At 30.9% G+C, this 22,524-nt stretch overlaps 1 protein-coding gene across 1 annotated transcript; it reads left to right on the top strand.

Annotated features, from left to right (window-relative positions):
* The first annotated feature begins 984 nt into the window (after nucleotides 1–984).
* LOC131848436 (uncharacterized) lies at nucleotides 985–3,237 on the top strand. The gene is made up of 3 exons (XM_059198296.1): nucleotides 985–1,749; nucleotides 2,115–2,274; nucleotides 2,673–3,237. The coding sequence occupies exons 1-3, from the start codon at nucleotides 985–987 to the stop codon at nucleotides 2,978–2,980; spliced, it is 1,233 nt and encodes a 410-aa protein (XP_059054279.1). The 3' UTR covers nucleotides 2,981–3,237.
* The last annotated feature ends 19,287 nt before the right edge of the window (nucleotides 3,238–22,524 follow it).

Raw genomic sequence — 22,524 nt, forward strand, 5'->3', positions numbered from 1 at the left:
CTTATTAACGTAATTTTTTTTATTTTAATTTTTCCCTAACGTCTATTTCAGTATATAGATCCAATTGAGAAGAACTGACAAGAAACTGGATTGAATTACTGATACATGTCATTACTGAAAGCTTTTTTTAAAACAATTAGCAATGATAAAATGTCGGATATATTTATAGTAGGTATAAGTATATTAAAATTATTACGAATATAAAAATAGTCTTCTCTTTTTTACAGTATACAAAGGGACACAATTTAAATTTTGTATGAAGATATTCACGTTTAACACACTCGTATAATACTTTTTACTCGACTTCAAGCGAGTAAAGATGTCTGATATAGCTATAATCCGTTCATATTTCTGAAAATATTAAGTTCAAAAAGTCAAGTCGTTTTTGAACTTGATAGGAAGGTTTGGAAGGAGATAAGAATTGTCTAGGATCATACTTCATTAAATTTGCAAAAACATTGCAACTGATACGCCTTAGGCAGAGTCGAATCAACAATGTCTTATAATGAGGAAGTCTATAATCGTTACCAATCGCGTCGTATGTCAATACGTATGTTTATGGCATATAGCAGAAACCTTTTGTAAATTATAAAAAAAATACAAAATTAATTATCGGTTCCACTTTCAAGAGAGTCAATTTTTTATTACATAAATTGCGTGCTTCTGATGATGGTGATTCTTTAATAGTTCAGGGCGACATATTATTTACTTTGTATCTTACTAGTTTGAAAATATAATTTGTTCTAAAAATAGAATCTCGGCTAGTTATAGTTGTTATAATTATTTTGTTTCTATTTTTATTTTTGTAACATAATTGATTACTGATAATCTTAACTTTCTGTTATCTTACGATGTTCAGTAAATTAATATTGAGTATATAACTTTACCTAAGAAACACAATAACTTACAAAATGTTCACAATCCCTGATATCGCAGACTTTATATTTAGGCCAACTTAGCTCATACAACTGTGTCGTGTAGAAAATGCAACTGTTATTTATATTAATCATTGCTGCTTTCATAGAAGCAAGAAAGCGGCGACCGGTACATTTAGATCTCGTTCCTGTCCCACAAATAGCAATTAATGCAAAAGAATCTCATATACCTGTATTTTTTGATCATATATATGAAGAGGGATTTGAAGATCCTATGTCGGATCTTAAACAACCAGTTGACATCCTTGAACTAACTCTGGAAACGCCAAAATCAAAAGAAGAGAAAAGAATGTATCTGCAAATGAAATCACCTAAGAATATTATATATGTAAAACAAAAGGAAGAACCTCTTTCTTTTTTAAGTCCTAGAGATGAATTTCTATATTACAGCAAAAAACATAATCGCAAGAGTAATAAGAAATTAGACGAAACAGCCAATAATAAGACAAATATAGACGACACTCCGAAATTTTATAATTTTGAATATTTGCAAGCTAAAAATTTGGTCTCACCACCAAAAAAAGTAATAGCGAAACCATCTCCTGAATTTCGAGTAGACAACCTAGTATCGAATCGCGTAGCTAAACAAGACCTTATTAGTCAAAAGATGGGCTATTTTACTGAAAACAAATTTGACCTTAAAATTTTAAATAAGGATGACAAATTAAATTGGACAACATGCGACCAATTTGGATACGATCTTCACTTTCATCCCAGAGATATAATCGGCTTAGATTGGGTTCCGTTCTTTACATGGTCATCTAAACCTTATTTGATTGCCGTTACTCACAAATTTTCTTACCCTACAGCTAAGGTAAGGTACTAAGTATTTTAATTTAGCTGAATTAACTAATGGTGGTTTTCACATCTAGGCTCTGTGTATAAGACTAGTATAAATAATAAACAGTGGAGAGTGGATTGTAATGATATCATTCTTGAAGATTCGATACAAGATTACGAGTACATATACTGAAAATCAATTAATAACATAGATTACTGATTTACAGTGACTTACCCCATTTCAGTCAATAAGCAGCTCGCTTTTTTAAGATGTCATTCGGTTGAAAGATGAGATAAGGCTATAAATGATTGAATATGACATCTTTGACCACAGGAATTAAAAAAAATATTGCGGTGATATCATCATCAATATAAAATCATACACTATTTCTTTCACAGACAGTGGAATATTTTAAAAAACATTACGGTCCATATTTAGACAAAGTGATCAATTGGAATGAACCTAAAATCTTATTAAAAGAAAATCGTGATATTTTGCTTGTGTCATTAAATCGAAAGGGGACATTTTATGCAATACCCAGTCAGCCTTTATCTAGTGGTAAGTTACGAATGACATAATAATAAATAATTACTTAACTTTTTTCATTATGATATTATTCTTTAATAAATTCATTAATCGGTTATTACACGTATAAATTCTATCCAGATAATAATTAGAGACGGTTGTTTTTCTTCTTCTTCTCATTCGATACGTTCTTGACAGAACAGTCGTGGTCATTATGTAGTGGGGTGTGAGATTGATGTGATCCGCCGTACTAGAGTACTCGCCATTTGTCTCTACTGCCATTCTGGTACATTCGTGGAGTGGACTGCCTATTGCTGCTTTGATTATTCGGTCCATCGCATGGGTGATCGTCCACGGGGTTTAGTTCCATCTACAGTGTTTTTATGTAATTATAAATTAATTATAAGACTCTAAAATATAGAATATTTCAGGGAAACGAGTAAGCCTACCAGTAATAAAGATCCAGCTCAAGATACTAGATCCATACCTGGTTATGATGTACTGTGATGATCATTACGCAACTATCATGGCTGTATCTGGTGATGAACCAGATAATGATTATGATAAGAAGGCAGAAGCTGCCAAGTTAAATTTCTCTGGTATGGGGTATCCTGTCTCACGAGATATTAAAGAAGAAGCACTAAGATTAGCTATGATAAAAGAACAGAAATTGTTAGAGGAAAACATGAAATATATTAAAACAATAGAAGTCCATTCTATTCCTAAAGAAAGATTCTAAAAGAAATATACTATAACTTTACATCTTTTTTCTTATATATCAAATTGAATAAATAGAACTGGGCTTCTTAAATTTCATCTAAAATTATATTCACCTTAATATGGAGTTATGTGACAAAACGATTTTTTTACTTCGATGGATTTATACATGCATTAATACTTTTAAATATTACCTAAGTTTGAAGAATTCTTACTAATTACTGTTTGCTATTACTTCTATTATTAACTTAATTAGTATGTAAACATACAGTGCTAATGTAGGTCTATAAGTATTTATTTTATATTTTGATTGTGGTTATATTAGTAATAGGTATAATAAAATATTCCCTTTTAGAATGTTTTATATTTTGTCTTTCGTAAATATTAGCGTCCTGAATAATATGGTTGCTTTAAAAAATTCAACCAAGAATGAATGATGATAATGAGAATGATAACAACCAATTGCTCAAACAATTGGTTGTTATCATTCTTTGACATTCTGCAATTATGTCTCATTCCAATACAATCTACTTTTCACAAACAAATAACAAACGCTTGTTCACTATTTCAAGTAAAAAACGTTTTTTACAGTATAGAAGGTATACACATTCAGAGTAAAAAATTAATTTAATTATGTGTAGATCTGAGTCGTAATCATATGATTCTCTGAGATAATATATGACTTGATATTAATATTGGTACTGTGATAATTATAACTAAAGTTTATTGAAGAATGTATTAAATATAATAGTCAAACATTGATATTTTTCCGAGTGCATTGGAATTCGCTAAGAATGTGTGTGACAATTAAAATATAATAAATAAACAAATAATTTTATTATAATAATTAACTGTGTAATATTTAAGAAAATACCTACTAAACTATGAATAAACAGAAAGCAGGTAAGCATTTCAGAATACAGTGACACAATTTTCGTTCATTGTAACGTAGGTAAGTGAGCATTGAAATCTTCCTATGTTTATATTTTTTATTTAAAATAATGAAAATAAATTGTCATATTTATTAATTGTTTCGTACAGGATAATTCAAATTATTATACAAGTACCTATCATACCAGTACACGTCTATGTCATATATTAATTAAAACAATAGTTCAGTTTTGACTACAAATAGATATACTAACTTACAATGTAAAACACTATAAAGAGAAAATATAATATAATTTTCAGAGAATACAAAATGGAAAGAAATTTAAATGTATTCAGATACACACTTGTAATATCAGTTGTTTTAGCCTATGTATTATCTGAAACTGTGTTGAAACCAACATTGGATGATTCAGAAACAATATCGTGCGATGAATTCAGTCGATACGCCAGATTCAACCCTTACTCTGTGCTGAACGACACGTGGATTGTGTTTTATTATTGGGGACCACACATGGAAATCACGACTTACAAGTTTTCAATTCCAACAGCAGTTGTGAGTATATTATATATATTACAAATATACTATACCGAAATTGAAGAAAGTACTGAGTGTACTAGTTTTTTAGGATTTTATTTTAATTTACAAGGAATTCTTGTGATTTGTGGTCTCCTGTGACTCTACCGTGGTAGACATTGCAAGAAGTGGTCTGCATAGGTACCTCTGTCTACCTATTTCAACTGCGAAGCTGCTAGCTTTTGTGTATTTCTGTTCAAGTAGTGAATTTCCAGGACAATAGGCATGACATAAACAAGATTTCTGGAATGGAAAGGCATGTGTGGTCGCGCGCGTCACATGATAACATGATGTCCGTAGTGCTATTATATATATAGGCTACGTATACCACATATCATCAGGCACATACCTGAAGGTATACGTAAAACGTAACCTCAGCCGTCAGCTATTCCAGTTATATATAAAATACGTTTTATAACATTCTAATTAGGACAAAATACCTCATGCTCTATCCCTCTTTGACGATATGTTACAACGATACATTTAAAGACACAAAATATGTTAATTATTTTCAGCAAAGGGAAAAAATAAACCGTAGATTAAGCGGTCACGTGTCCCACTCACTGAACTGGACTGCACCTCACGTTCTCATGAAGAATCATATAAACGAAACTATGATACTAATACAGAAAGGAAATCGAGGAGAATACTGGGTGTACCCGTTTTTGAAAGGTATGTTTTAATTTAATAGCAATCATTGTGGTTTATATTCTTAAGGATATCATAAGAGATTTTACCGTGGTAAACTTTGTAAAAACAGAATCAAGACAATTTAGTATCGAAGTTACAAGACTTTGATATTTGCAGTAAATAATGTTGATTTGTAAGCTAATTTTATTAATTATTCTTTAATTACAGCAATAAAGAAGAATTTTTCGATTGAACCAACCGATATGAGATTCAAACAAACTGGAGACAATAAGTACATAGGTTTTATGTACTGTGCGGTGTGTGTGTTTTTTATTATTAATCTATCCAAAACAAAATCTATTCTTATTATAGTTGTTTACGACATGTTAGTGTTACAATTTATATGGGTTTTTGAAAAAAATCTTTAAATTTATAGAAGCAGTCCGCGTACATGATGTCCAGAATATATGAAATTCCGCCGCAGAACAAGTTACAAGACGTCGCTACACGGTTTGGTTATCGGGGTCGTGGTGGCAAATCCTATCTGTACCAGGGACACCAATGGATGCCAATACCAGAGGCTGATGAAAATGAGTTCTATTATAATAAACTTAGAGTTCTTGAGGGTGACATCGGAAATATTTAGAAGAGCTCGTCGTTCATATGTGAAGGATGACGTCGCATTACCACGATATCATAACAAAATTAACCAACGTCTATAATATGCTATTTAGTACAAAATCAAGCAGCTTTTGTAAAGTCATTTTTAATCGCGATTTAAAAATCTTTGTATGTTTCTTTGTCTATTCAACAGAGTCAGTAAATTTAAATAATATATTAGTTATTATTATAAACAGTAATATTTAGCTTATGTGTCAGGAAATCACTCTGGAAGAGATAGAAGTAGGTACGTAATGTGTTGATAGAATAATTATTAAAAAACCCTATATAAATATAAAAAAATATATAAATTTATAGTGTTATTGGTAGAGCTTTCAGTTCACAAAGGACAGTTTCTCAAAGGCATAGGTATTTTAAATATGCACAGATGTACGAGTAGTTCGTTTATACTTTCTAGCCACGTGACGACCTCGGTGGTCTAGCAGTTGAGCACTGCTATACTGCCGAATGTTGCAGTTTCGATTCCTCGTATGATACAAACATTTATATTCATGAGTGGGTCGTTTCTATATATACATGCACAGTATGTCACAACTAATCAATTGCAAAAACCCGCCGTCATTTTCCTTCTAAAATCTGTTTCTGTTGTAGGGCGTGATTTGGCAGTGACATTATAAGGCACGTACTTCTTACCCTGTTAGACACCTTACGCAGGAATATCAAAGGATGATGTCTGCCATGGGCGCAATATGCTGACTTGATAACTGTCTTGTTCAAGTAGTATGTAGGATTGTAGGTGTTAGTTGCCACTTGACTATCAGGTCATCTATTCCTGCCGAGTTATCTAAATATAAGTTAGTTGATAAACAAGTAAATTAAAAATAAAAGATGGCGTCTGTTGCATAAGCAATATCATAAGATGCTAAACGAAATTTGATGGATTTTTTTATTTAGTCCAATGTAACTATGTTACTGAGTTCTTGTATTAGGGCGTTATAAATTTGTTTTATATTGCATAAAGACCGTCTACAGCCCACTAATTGTTCTTAGCGCCCCAGGGCCTCCTGAAACAATGTTATTAAATATTTATACTCATAATAGGCCTCCTATTTGAGGGAATCACTTGAATAAACTTCCAACAATGAAATAATTATTTAACCTGGGTGTAATTTATTTCTCTTTTTTATTATATTTTCTAATAATGACGTCGAAATCTGTAGAGTGTAAGTACAGATATTTATGATGGAATAACTGTCTCAAAGAATTTTTTTGCCTAGATTAGGATGCAATCCATACTAATATTATAAATTTGAAACTGTGTTTACCGGTTTTTTGTTCATGTAATTAAAATGATAAACAAGCTGGTGGCCCGTGAACTAGAAAGCTGTAATCGCCGCCCATATACATACCAACATACGAACCCTATGGTCCTTATGTTATCATGTGAATGTGATACGTGATAAATGAATTAACTATGATGGGTAAACTGAGGGCATTGTCAGAAAAAAATATCTTTAGATTTTGATAGTATCACTAATAGTAGTAATAGTAGTAGTAATTCTTCTATTTATGTATTACTGTATTTACAAAAACGCTCTTTAAGCATGCAATCCAATGCTTGCAAAGCCTTGGTTTGTTTTAAGTACTGATGCTTTAAGTAACTAAAATATAACATTTATTCATTGAACTGTTTCTTATAATTTTACATTACTTTTATTTTAAAACCATTGTTATTACAGCAACCTTTCATGGATCAATAATTTTCATTTCATTTTGAGCCTAGCATTTCTTTGTAAGTATAAATGAAATATTTGCATTAGAAAAACTCGCTACTCTATGGTTGTTAATGAGTCAAAATTGGTAATGTAATTTTTATAAGATGTATATTTATTAATTTTTAAGATATAGGTATGCAAGTTTCATACACGAATTGTATATTAACGATGATATACATAAGTTACAATATGCCGTTTGCATATAGTAAGTGGACGTTGCGTCGTTTACACTGTAAAACGTAAAATAAGATCCAGTCGGACCTTCGAAAAGCGATTAAGCATTTAAAGTGGGGATATTTAGTAAAGTTTACTATGACGTTTACTATCTGAAACAAGGGCTCTCAAACTTTCCTATTACACTGTGTTGTGTTCTTAAACACATTTATTAATTTAACATTATTAGACGATAATTTTTATAATAATAATCAGATCACAAAAATGAATAAAATGTTACAATTAAATATTATTTTATTTATAAACTACTATGTGGTGTTTTGTAAAAATTGACAATAGTAATTGTTCTCAAGCCGATTTATTGATTTACCTTTAATAACATATTCTGTGAAAGTTTCATCCTAATTTATGCATCCTTATTTATATAATTGTACGGATTTCATTCTTCTCCGTCCGCACAATTTTCGTAAAAGGAATACAAAGTTTTTGCTTCACGTATTCATAGATTCCGTAATGTTGTAAAAGTCGACTGTTTAAACAAATCGCAACCGATAAAAGAATGTATAGTTTGAGAAGCACTGATCTAGACTGTTTTAATGGCTAGGAAGCGGCGTGTAGTAAAGCGAACTCCGATATTATACGTATACGTTCGCCTGTCCGTCGGGAGAATAAATTATATAATTTATGGAATATTTTTTTGTGGTGGCAACCTTCGCTTGGCTGAGTCACCTACTACGGGTTCAAGAACAAAATGGTTTTGACTCAGTTTTGTTACAACTTGCCAGTTAGAATAATATAGGTATATATACAATTGTATACCTGTAAAAATAATAATAAAACTCTTTACCGTACACTGTAAAAATAAATGCTAAAAGAAGAGTTTGTATATTGTATTAATATATAATAAATATTATTTAGGGTCGGCTAATTTAGGCAATTTACTCAGTTTCATTTTGTCAACTAGGTAAAGCTTATGCTATGGCTACTAAATAGATATATTTAAATACATTATTTTTATGAATACATACATAATAAACATAGAGAACACCCAGACCAATATGAACACTGGAACCGATAAATACAAATGTGTGCGAGGAATCAAACTCGCGACCATCGGAAGTAAAGCTATTTACCGCTAGACCACCGAGTCCATCAAATATGTAAAAACAAAATATATCACGATAGTAGGGCCATAGTTTTATAGTGTGAAACTAGAAAACTTCTCAAACAGTTATAAGTTTAGGCTAAGTAATTAATGATTTCTGTACGCCCGTTTTTTAGTAACCGTTAAATAGTGTGAGATTATAAAATAATTTTCCTTATTTTGTATACGTCACCTGCTCGGTTATTATCTGTTTAGCATACCGTCTGAACCCAGGTGAGCCGCTGTAGATACGTGGTAAAATGGAGTGTCGCTTCAAGGGATGTTTGCGACTGCGGTGCACCCTTAGCTACCGGAGCGCGACTCCGGACTATGGCTCACCTATTGTCCTGTCCTTTGTGCCCATCATCCTATCCAAAGGAAGATCTAAAAAATGCGACCGAATGCGCAAAAGTTTTCGCAAAATTTCTGCGGAAGTGTTGTCGTTGTAGTTGAAAATGACATGAAAGAAGAAGAAGACCATCTTATTTTCGATTAAATTTAGCAACAGAACAGAGTGCGAGCTATTGCCATCTCTAGAATTATTTTTTGTTTTTCTTACCGAAGTTTTAGTCAGAAATTTAACTGACAGGAAATGTTTTTATATATCGCGATACATATTTGAACTCATGGTCTATTGGGTCGAAGTTGTGTGGTAAAACATTAAGTCACGTTATCAATAATTTAAATATAGAATGAATAAAAATAAATTTATCGTGTCGATTCCTATAAAAAAATATATACATAGGTAGATAATTCTCAAAGCAATCGAGATTCTAAAATCTACGCACATATTAATAAGTTCCGAATTATCGGATGATTGGTTAACAAAGGGTTCCTATTCTGTGCTGCTTATTAACGATAATTATTGAGGGTCCAGAAGCTATCCATCTTCACGTGGCAGTGACGAGCGTGGATGATTAATGTGAGCACCTTGTCATTTGACCTGCAGCTAACATTTGTATGTGTACACCTATATCGCTGTGTATCCTCCCACGTGATTTTATTTTATTATTTATTTATACAGCAATACCTATCTACAAGCGAGTCGATGTTCATTAGTAATGCCTACTAATATTATCAAGTAGTTACTTATTCCGTGTTTTTAACGTTATGTATATTATAATACATTTTTCAAAACTTTCTATATAAGGTATGGAAGAGTGAAGCCTCCTGGCACTGGTTTCAGGAGGCAAAGTATTTTGAATTTTGAATTGTTTTTTAACGTTGAGAGTTTAGACTAAATCACGACTAATGCTTTGCTGCTCGATGGTGCTAGTAATAAATCACAGCTACTACTGTTATTATCAAATTAACACAGGTGTCATCGAAGAGCACATCATAATTTAATTTACAAGCTGTCCCCGCATTGAATTTCAATAAAAATATAACCTCTGTGTTATTCTGATGAATAAGCTATATTACTGCTATAGTTTCATCAAAATCCGTTCAGTAGTTTTTGCGTGCAAGAGTAACGAACATAAAATATTTACAAACTTTCGCATTTATAATATTAATAATAATAAGATGTACTCCAAATTCGATATACAATCCGCAATGGATCATTATCCACTTTAATAAGAACATACCTAATTAGTATTCTGATGTATGCATTTTTGATACTTTGTGAAACTATGGTTTTTAGTCACATATCGGAAGTCGAATTTAATAATGTTTGGTGACATTTGTTCAAAAGCATAAGAAGAAAAGACTAAGAAATCCTTAGACTAAACTTTATACTAATTTAGGTGCATTTTTAATTTCAAATATTCGTATTATTATTAAACTTCTTTTTTCTAAACAAACCTAGTAGTACTCGTAATAATCATTTCAGTACATAAATTACAATCTAAATAAGAAAGCACGTACCACGTACCATTTCGTCGAAGAAACGAAAACCCAGAAACATCACCTACAAAGCGGCGCTTTACAAACTAATTATTAACAGAAAAACCACAAAAAAAACTCCACGAAATTAGTTCCCGATGACAGACAAAAAATATATGTATATTTTTTAGGGGATACATATAAAAAATGTAGGCTGTAGCGCCATGGCAGACGCGCGGGGCCTTTGCTCCCAGCGGGGTCCCAACTTCGACTTTCGGTACTAAATTTCCTTCTGGCATATTTATTCATATCGGCCGATGCCGAGATTATTTTCTACTAGAGTTTTATGATAATCGTGATTTCATAACGACTAATGAATTACGTCGCCCTGGACCGACGTGACAATTGCGGTCGGTTATAACAACTTACGATTCTGTATGTGACAAGTTTTTCTAATTTTATTATTATCTTGTTAACGTGATGTTCTTCGACCATTTTAGATAAACATCTATCTGCGTCTTTTAATGTGTTGTAGGTGATAGACTGGTGCCGTGAAGTGTCAAATTTATAAAAACATGTGACGACGCTTTAGAAGGTACCTTTTTATGACACTCTTAAGTTATTTCGTGTGTTTACATACACCTATATGTTATCCTTGGGAAACCTAAGCCAATTTTCGTGGGTTATTGTTTTTATTATCTGTAATATGTAGGAATTGATACCGTACTGGTCCCATATGAACTTAAATTTAAATAATAGATAGACATTAGACAACATTTATAAAATAAAACAGTTGTTATATATTAATAATATTTTTTTAATATAAAATAGTAACGAATTATTATTTATTTCATACAATAATAAATAAATGTGCCTAGTAATTAATAATTATAATTAACAATTCCTTTCCATTATAAGAACCTACAAATCTTAAGGAAATCAATGTTGGTAAGAATTCACATTTATTGTTGTAATTAACAACATTAAAATTATTGTAATATAATTACACAAAATTAAGCTACGTATGACAAAAATTGTATTTTAATAATAGCATTAGGACTGAATTCACCATCGTATAATTGCAATATTCACGGGAAAACTTCGGTAACTATGGCCACGCGCTGGACACGCCCAACAAATATATTTACACGATTTTACACACCCAAATAAAATCTTATTTATCTATTTTATGCTTATAAATTTCTCTGTCTGCCTCCCTAATTTCTATCAGCACTATTACAAGGAATAGAAACCTTGTTACAGTGCGATAAGATAACAATTTGCGTGGTTAGTGATAGTGGTTGCTGGTAACACTAAAGGCGTATCTAAAGAGGTCGCGTGTCAATTCTATGGGAAGCATTTCTTTGCTATTGCAATACGAAATTGGTTAACTGGTTTTTGATTAGTTTAGTGAATAGTGTTTTTTGTATGTTAATAAAAATCTTATCCGATACAGTTATGATCATAGACGTCTATGAGGTTCGGATTTACTGAACTTTCCCTAAAAGAAAAGTAATTTGCGAGTTAACTAAAATTTATTATTACAATATTTGTTTTGTCTTCATATATCTATTATAGAATAGATTATAATAGAGTAGAATATATCTATTATAAAACTAAATAAAATTTCGTTGATTATATTTTTTTTATTGTGCGCCATATAGTATATTAGCAAGTTATTGAAACAATTCAAAGTAAAGAAATCCAACTGAGCTTAAAGACAATATAGAGGTACAAACCTTTGTTTTCATGGGTATGATTACATAGATTTGGATGTTTTTGTTATACTTTTAAGTATTTATAAAAAAACAAATATTATATGTACCTACTATAGGCAGGTACAAACTCTGCTTTACGTGGGAATAAATGGCTCTATGTGATTTGTCCTTGTTTATTATTGCTGCGCTTCAGTCTCGCCCCTATTTGAACTGCCACGCAGCTTACCTTATTATCAGTAGAACTGTGAGATCCTTATCTGCGATCCTTACCTGTAATTTCACTGCCTTATTCACAGTTTCACACCTTTGTGAAACTGTGAATAAGGCAGTGAAATTACAAGATAAGAGGCATGACAACTTATAACTCGCTTAGTACAATGTAGAACTCCTTTACTCAATATTTGTAGCTTTTTGTGTAAACTATATTATACCCTCAGGTCGACTATTCAACTAATTATATTGGATTCACGCCAAGAGTCAAAAGTATAGGTAGTTTTTCCTACCTATACAAAGGCTTGCAGGGATGAACCCTTCGAACCATTAAGTTGTACCGGCCCATCGCGCAAACTTGCAACTCTGCAGTCCAAGGCACAGACTGTAGCAATTAACTTTGTTTTAAAAATTAAATAATGTAATTTATTATTTCTTCAACATATCAAACATAGTAATAAAATTTAATTAAATCATCTGAAATAATATAATCTTCGATACGTTTATGTTATTTGCTAAAATCGTAATTAATTAAAGTGAATATGTCTTTAAGAATAAGAGTTTTAATATAAGATTAACTTTTACTGAATATTTATATCGACAATAAAGTAAACAAAATCTACATACAATAATAGGTTTCGTCTTAATTTCAATATACTAGATATTGAAATCAGATTTATTCACAGTAAATTTATAATAGTACTGTTTGGCACTAGCCAAATAATTAAACAGTAGTTTAAATGTACCAATTTGTAGCCATATTATGGGAATGTTCAAATTAAATACTGATTTTCTTAATTTTTTTATATTTATTAAATTAATTAAAAAAGAGTAAAAAAAATGTAGCAGTGGTGTTGCTTGCCAGTTCTTTTCACCTGACGTGGTTATATCAACTGGTGTTATATTACCAAAGTGATGTTATTTTCGAAATCGCTTATACTTGTTAAATGGACCACACGCGCACATCGAACACCGTCTCTGTTTAGTTGTGCGAAATTTAAATTTTTGCTATTCATTGCGGGTTACAAACCGTTTTTCTGACACTCGCGCCTTACAAGTGGGGTACGGCCCTTTTAATAGGGTCGCCATGTACAGTCGGCAATAAAAATTGGCTGTGATTACTATGTAAGTTTTAATTTATATAGTACAATATGTACTATATTAATTACAACCGATAACTGATTAAGTTTTATGTATTTTTTTAAATGAAAAAAGTACTTACTCCAGACTAAACTATGTATTTTTAGAAAACAAAATTTACATTTATAATTTTTATACATTTTACAGTGAATTGTCGGCAAGACATACACGTATCTTTTCTGTTAAATATAAAATGAGTTTATGTATGATATTTAGTAATATGCCAACATTTATATATCAAAATCAGATTTAAGTTAATCTAGTCAAACCTACATTATTCAAAGATAAATTAAAGAGAACTGTCTCTTGATTTGAATTGGTTTCAAAAATTTATGTTTTTGTTACATACTTTTCGTGCAATGAACAGTTAATATATAAATGAATTCTTTTAACAATTAAACACGTGCAAAGTCGGGGCAACACATGAATTATTTACGTTTGTCTAGCCGCCAGTACGTGTAGTGCAAAGCAGTGCACATTTCTAACATTCCGGGCGAGTCCTAACAAATTGAGTCGAGAGGGCTCAAATGCCCGGGGCCGCTCCGACCCCATGTTATGATTCTAATAATAATAATTAGTGTTGGCGAATGTTGTCATGCGTCAAATGGAAGAACTGAAGATATATATACAAGCAGATTTTTTACTTATATGAAAATTGAACTCTTTTCGAAATTTTCATAAGTTATTTGTGTACCCTATATAAAAAAAAAATAACAGCTCACATAGCACGATATAATCCCTTGCTAGACAGAACGTATTATGTGTAGGTACTAAATAACGGATATTAATACACAAATGCATTTTTTTGTAAAAATATACATAGAAATCACCCAAACCGATCGAACAATCATACTCATGAACACAAATATTTGTACCGTGTGACGAACGAACGAAACGAACATGCGACCATTAGAAAAAAAGGCAGTATGCTAAACCGCTAGACCACCGAAACTGTCAAATATGAATAAATAGATTTTTATTTATGATTTCATTATATTGAACTATTTTCGTTACCTTAAATTATGTATAGAGACATAGAAAAATTATATGAATTACGTAATTAGCACTCATGCTTTGTCATTCCTGAGGACTATGATGTTATTCCTCTTATTCTGTAATTACGCTATCTAATCTGTAAACCTACGTCCTACAACAAAAACAGAATTTTCAAAGTAAGCTGTTTGACTGAAATAGCTGAGACTGAGATACTCTGATCATCTAAATAGAATATTCTTACTTATAATTATTGAAGACCACAGATCACTGATACATTTATACATAAAACCGACGAATAACCATAATACTACACGATAGAATAGATACCGTAACTAGATACTACATAAGTACATAAGTTTGATTAATATCTGTAATCTCTACCATAATCAAAGAAACATCATCTAAACATACTATACAGATGGTATAAAAGAGAAGTATAATATAAAGTGTATAAATTATAAAATTCTCTTGAGCAAATGTTCACGGGAACAGAGATTGTGAGAACAAAAAGCGCATTATTTAGTACTTAAATTCAGATAAATTTAGCCAAGTGACGTAGGAGTAGTGTTGCGAGTAAGGGGATTTACGCCACGCGTCGTCCACGTGGCTAGTGAAGCTAAAGCGATACGCGAGTCGATGCAAGGCCTTATGATTGAGTACTTATGACTGAGTACAGAATAATATCGGATATAGAATACAATTTAGAAATATTATATACTTTAGAAACAAAAATATATCAAAAAAACATAATTGTACAACAAAATCTTTTAGACATTACCAAGTCTATATACTTACATAAAAAAGATTAATATAGTTTGCATGACTCAACTGAGAGAGTATATAAACCTCGTTATTATTATATGTACTCTAAATACTCTATTTCTTTGTCGGTCAGAATAGATGATCAGTACAAATATGAAATAGATATCTAATACAAAACCTCATCCATTATAATACCGGATGAAATGCTGCAGTTTTTTTAGATAAAAAATACATTTATAAATGTACGAATATGTCTCTCTTAGAAAAATAATCTATTTGTTTGTCTACAGTAACCTATAGAAATTTACCCTTTAACGTAATGACCGATTGTACAATGTTAACTAACTAAGGGTGAATAATGAATCCGATATTAATGATTATAATTCTTAATGTAAGAAGATGGTACAATTATATAATAATAGGGTGTTATATATTAAGTAACTATAAATCTAAATTAAGTATTTATTTAATAACGTTGTATTGTATTAAAAAAAGATTATACATAATTTGTGCAATAATGAGAAAAAGTTCATAAATTTCTATGTCATTTTAATTAGTTTTTAATTTTTGAAATGATTGGGGTACTTCAGTAACTATACTAATATCTAGATATAAAGAAAGTATATAGTATGGTTTTAGTATACTAAACTAAAACTGCTTGAATTTATTATAAAAATTATTTTAATCTAGAACTTGGTATATGTCAAAATTAAATTTGTTAAATTTTGTTAAAATCGGATACAAAAACAGGTTCATGATTCTTGTATACCTTTTTAATTTGCTACTATATGTTCAAACAAGCATCTCGAATATGACTCATAGTACAAGGAAATGACACATTAGTTCCAGTATTAATAATGATGTTAAATCTTTACAATTCAAAGGATATATTTCGCATGTAAACTCATAAATCGTGAATATCGTCCCATATCAAATCTGACAGCTCCTTGGCGCCAATTAAACATTTTTTTATTACAGGTTGAAGGTTGGAAACGTGACCCGTGAATGTCATTTGTTAAATTTCTGTTATAAAGGATATATTTAAAATTAACTTTAGGGTTTTACGATTAACTAACTGATTCCCGTAACTTCGTTTGCATTTTTCAATAATAAATACTTTGTTCTAATTGGTCGTAGCGTAATATTATATAGCTTTATTTGACAAAAGGGCTATCCAACATTAAAATATTTTTTCAATTCGAACAAGTATTACCAAAATTCATTCACATTCAACCAAAAAAAGCATCTTTGAAATATTAGTACAGATACTAGCGACTCGCCTCAGCTTCAGGCAGATGAAAATTGTCGGGAAATATGTATTTTCTTAAAAAAAAGATTATTTAATAAAATACCCATGTGTTTTATTAAACACTGACAATGTGTGTAGGTAAAATGTAAAAAAGACACTTTCACATTTGTAACGTTATTATGTAAAATTATTCCATGTTATTCATATCCTGGAAAATTATCCCTTATGTGCTACAAAATAAGTGTTTAAATATTTTCTGTAGTTTCACCTTTTTAATTATTATTCTAAATCGTTATTGTTTCCACATGTAATTTAAAAAATCATATTTAAGGCCCCTAGCATCCACAGTGGCATGCCATCAACATTATAGTTGGACCATTAAAGCAATCAGACGGAAGCACACTAACACGTGTTCAGATTGTTTTTATGGCTATTTATTGTATTTGGTATAGAATTTTATTAATACCATACTATATTTGAAGTTCAAAACTTTGGTTAGAGAAAACCATATTCTGTGAAATTAATGGAAATATAATAATAAACTAATTAATTAATAAACGATAATAATTTATTTCAAAGTTCATGAAGATTTTGCGTAAGTCTATACACAAAAAAAAATACTATCATCCTACATTAGATGAACTATATTTAGTAAAATTTAAATATGGATAAATATTCTGAAACATTGAAAAATTTAATAAAAGTAATAAATGTTCGTAAACTTTTATTATTTTGCTCTTGCTGTTTCCCAAGAGGACGGGATTGTTAGCAATTACTATTGCTAACTAATCTATTACCACCTATTAATGTATCTACTACGTCAGGTTGATCTTGAACGCTGTCCCAGTCTGGAAACCATCATGATTAAATCTTGGCGAAATTCATAGGCTAATTAACCTAAATCCGTCCATTATACTCATTATCTTCTACTGGTGCTTTACCAGCGTATACAATGAGCGCAAGCGGGTGCACCATTCTATCATCTACAAAAACACCTACTAGATAGATAGATAAATATTTTATTTGCATCTTAAGTACACACAATAGAATATAAAGACAAATATAACAAAAACAGTAAATAGTATTAAATAATCAAACAACGCCCAAAAGTGTTACATAATAAGTGTACATTAGATACTGTATTGTACTTTCGTGAATTATTATACTCATATTTATATTCTATATACTGTACAAATTCTTTTTAGTAACCAATTTTTAATCCTCTATTTATTATTACTAACAATTATTACTTATCAAAGATACTTCTCGTGTTTTCTACTCATTGTAACACGATAGGTCATAAAGTCACAAAAAAGGCTAGGTAGTAGGTACATAATAGGTGTCCTACTCGTATAGACAATTGTACCCAGTGAATGGCAAGTAGCAATCAAATCAGAGTATCACCACGCCGGTGATTAAACCCACTATGGCAGTATATAAAATTATCCAGTCTCTGGACTCACCGTCTGATCACAGTCCATATTACAGAGGCTTAAGGGCCACCGCATACTATGGTCAATACAAATAAGTAGGTACTACTAACCAATTTATACTGTAGGGAAGTTATCTGTTTTTAATTCTACAGTATTTTTCTTTGTGTGGATCTTTATCTTTACTACATATGTATTACCTATACACATATTATAACAGTACTAATCGATTTTGCTGGGAAAACGATTATTAGTTATAAGGACTATGGCTCAATTACTAGCAATGTAAGCCATTGCAGGTCGAACTTTACGCGGTCCACCCTGATGATTTTTATAATAGTTTTTTTTAATTGATATAGTTTAGTTATTTGTGATGATTTTCAGTCGGTGTTTTTAGGCGTCATACTAATATAGATTTATAAAAAAGTAATGTCGTATTATTTTAATATTTTCGCGTTTAGTATACATTTTTGGAACTAATTAAATAAATTATTATAAAACAATAAACACTCTACAATTTCTAAATATTTTCTTTTATGTATTTTTAATGCCAAACAAGCTTACGACGACCTTATTCGTCAACATATATATATATATACATGAACAGCACTAAGTACATCTTGTTATGATTGATACCTCCAATACCATTCATGCGCTATCATTCTTTATAAGAACAAGATGGCATTAATCTTTTATCATTTAATTTCACTGTCTTTTTTCTATTCAACCGAAACACATTATGTAAAGCTATTTGGCAACTGAAATAGCTGAGACTGTCGACCCTTGAAGATGACAAATTCTACCCCGATAAAGTAGTCTACCAAATGTACTAAATATGTGTGCATGATACCGAAATGATTGTTTACAAAGTCTATCTCGATAAAAGTCTACTAAAATGCCCTAACGGTAACGAGCAAACGTTGTGTAGCTGTCGCTCGCACGTGTTAGCAGGTATGTAGTTATCCTTAGATTAAAACTGCGGGCATCATGTACTCGTGGTACCATGGCGTCTATATAAATGAGTATAGCTTGTAAATATACATCGTAGACCGCACTATCCGTCACGTATAGCTGAGCGTAATCTGCGAACACTGTAATTTGTTATATTGCCCGCCGCGGCTCGCTACGGCGGTAGCTTGATTAAAAATTGGATAAAATTGGCCATGGATAGTGATATTAGCAATGCAGTTTCTCGGTTAGATAGTGGCCACTGTGGGAAAGATGGCCGTCGTGAATGGAATAGAAATAAAACTTGATTTGAATGTTGATTATATTTTATTTTTAGCCAATAAAGAAAGAGGATATTTTCTACTACGGAATGTACGGCGAATAAAAGAAATAAAGAATAAAAATTATTTATATAATTTGATATATATTTTATTGTGGAATATTTCTATGTTATTAAATAATTGATTTCTGTAAAATATACATGCTAAATATTTGATCAAACATTTCAAGAAAAATACAGATACAGGTACAGATTAGGAAGTTTACTTTTGTTTTTGTCCTGTATTTGAGACTTTTTCTAATTGCTGATTAGATCTTAATCTAATATATATAATAAAATAAAATTCTCTATAAATAAGAGTAGGCATACATATACACACTTACTATTATAATAAAAGCCGTATTTACTTTATATACGGCTGTGATAACATTAAACAACTTTTATGTTTTTGTATCGATATATCTACACAGTAATAACTCAGGAATATGTATATACGAGGATTAATATTCATATATACTAACTAACCCAGCAAACATGGTGTTGTATTAACGTTGTTAAAAAATAAGGGTTGATTATAGACGGGTCAAAATTTAGGAATGTACGTTTTATTTTTTAATATAACATCATAAAAATATCCAAAATATAAAGTCAAGTCGTTTCGGAGGAGTATAAACATCAAACCTATGACACGCGAATTTTATACATATATTCGATTAATTTTGTTAAAAAATATGAATACATATTTTTTACGTCATTACTGCGTACAATAATCACATTTCCACACTGCGCCCCGATTCAATGTCGCGTAAAATACGTGTCGAATGCAGCAGTACCACGTGCAGAGCTGGTCGAAATTATGTCTGCATGTTACGACTATATTAGTAATGTAACATACATTTTATGGTTCATTATAATTATGAGTGTAAGCGACTGGACATACTGTGAACAGCTGCATTATTCAGATACCAAAAAAAATTGAATATTTTATCTATATATAATATAGATAATATATATATTTTGTGTACTTTTACAGATAATAAAAGTTAAAATATAATACATATTTATTTAAATAGAAATAATAGATAATTATTCTAAATTGTGATCGAATATGATGTCATATGAATATAGAGAAATATATAAATTTTGAAACAAAAATATGAACATTAAAAGTGTTAACAAAATATAGTAATTGATAATTTGATCTAAAATTTACGTGTGAAAATTCACACCATTACAAGAAATGACTAACTTATTAATTTTTTGAAATATACATACTAAAACATCGATTCCTTTGCCTCGGTCTATTATTATTATTTATAAAAAATATAACTTAAAAGTATTAATACTTATTATGAGCTATAAAATACAAGCATTAATTTTATTCTGAGAAAAAAGCGTCCCGCTATTTTCACAACGCGGATACAATGTTCCCAGATTGGGCATCTTCTCCCAAATTTGGAGGAATTTTGTAGCGATGGGAAGAAAGTTGGAGAAAGAAATATGTGCGGGAATAATTTTTGTTAGCCGGTTGTGACAGCTTTTCTGGTATGTCGAAATTAGCCTAAAAACAAGAATACAAGCATGCAGGCTAAATAAAGAAGAACCGTAGCACAAAATAAATATAGTTCCTCTGTTTCACGAACCAACAGAAGTACAAAAAAAATAAGAATTGTTTTAGAACAAGCGGCCAAAATAATGACATCAGGCTTGTGAAAGTATTACTAATATAGTTCTCTCTATATTCGGGGATTGTTTTTTATAACACGTTTATGGTGAATTTTGGACAACATTTGTGAGGAAAGTGAGACAGTTATCTAGCAATACTGCGCGGATGGGCATCGGCGTGGTCGGATGCGTGTGCGCCGCCTACCTTGCTTCCTACAAACTTCCTGTTGATGTTAATCGCTCAAATTGCTCATATTATGTTATTACAACCTGCGCGGTCAGGCCTCATTGGTTTTTTCGATCATTTCGATTATTCGCTCAATAAAATTGGCCACAGCAAAGGTGGTATTGCGGCCGTAGAATTTAGATAATGTCTCTAGATAAACAGCGCCATTGTTTTTTATTCGATTGTTTAAGTTCCTATTTACCTTTTACCATAATATATTGTATTAATATGCATTGGAAATTTAATGAGAAATAACTATCGATCTGGTCCGAGAAATATCGGGCCGAACATGGGTAGGTAGTAACATACCAGTACGATGGCTGGAATAAAAATTAGTATTTGTTTTTCTCTCATGCATATAATATAACTCATTTTATAATTATTTATTATTTATTACTTTGCACGTAAACAAAATTGTATAAACCTACCTAAATTTAATGCCTTATAGCATTCTCTACCACTACCTTAGCACTGGTGAGTATAAAATGGTGAATTTTGCAGTTAGATATATATTAAATTTTATTACCATATTTTACTTTATTATAAGAATAAAAAACGGTATCCTCTTAATACAAGCTACATATTTAGACGTAAAAGGGTAACTAAAGTATCAGAGAGAAAGACAGACATACATACTTTCCAATTTAAATATTAGTCTGGATAAATCAATATGTGAGAGCGTACTCACTTTTACACGTTGTGTTTTACATATTGAAAAAAATAAATATTGTTAGATTTTCTAATTTTAGGCACCTCTCTATAGTCTCTATCATGTCCATTAATCTGTGATAATAACCGGGAACAATTTGTTCATATAAATCGTATTACGAATACATCTTTACTAGTCGCAACTCTGGAGATGCCATATGTGTACATATTGGTGCGCAGTATGGGGCCACTTCAACCCCTACGCTGTAGGGTTTGATAATAGAACCCTGTGGTTCTTTAAATTTTGACAAAATGTTGCAAAATTAAGTACCTACACCCCACATTTCTAGTGAACACAACACTTTGTCATATATTTTTAAATGATTTTTTATTTTGACAATTCAACAAGTTCACCAAATTCCTATTTCAGTTTAGATGTTTCTTTCCTAATACAATCTTATTGTGACAAAAGTGTTTACATGTAATTGCAGGTAACTCTACCGTTGGTTACCTCATATACAGCGACCATCAAGCACGGAATTATGCGGTATTTTAATGTATAATTTTTTGTTGTGTATTACACATCGACACCTAATTTAGTCGGAGGTGAATAAAAAGTGAGTGATGACCGCAAGCTACCCACAACATTTGTACGCTACAA

Source organism: Achroia grisella, unplaced genomic scaffold (assembly GCF_030625045.1).
Source record: "Achroia grisella isolate CSIRO2021 unplaced genomic scaffold, CSIRO_AGI_Agris_v1 utg109, whole genome shotgun sequence".
Lineage (NCBI taxonomy): Eukaryota > Metazoa > Arthropoda > Insecta > Lepidoptera > Pyralidae > Achroia > Achroia grisella.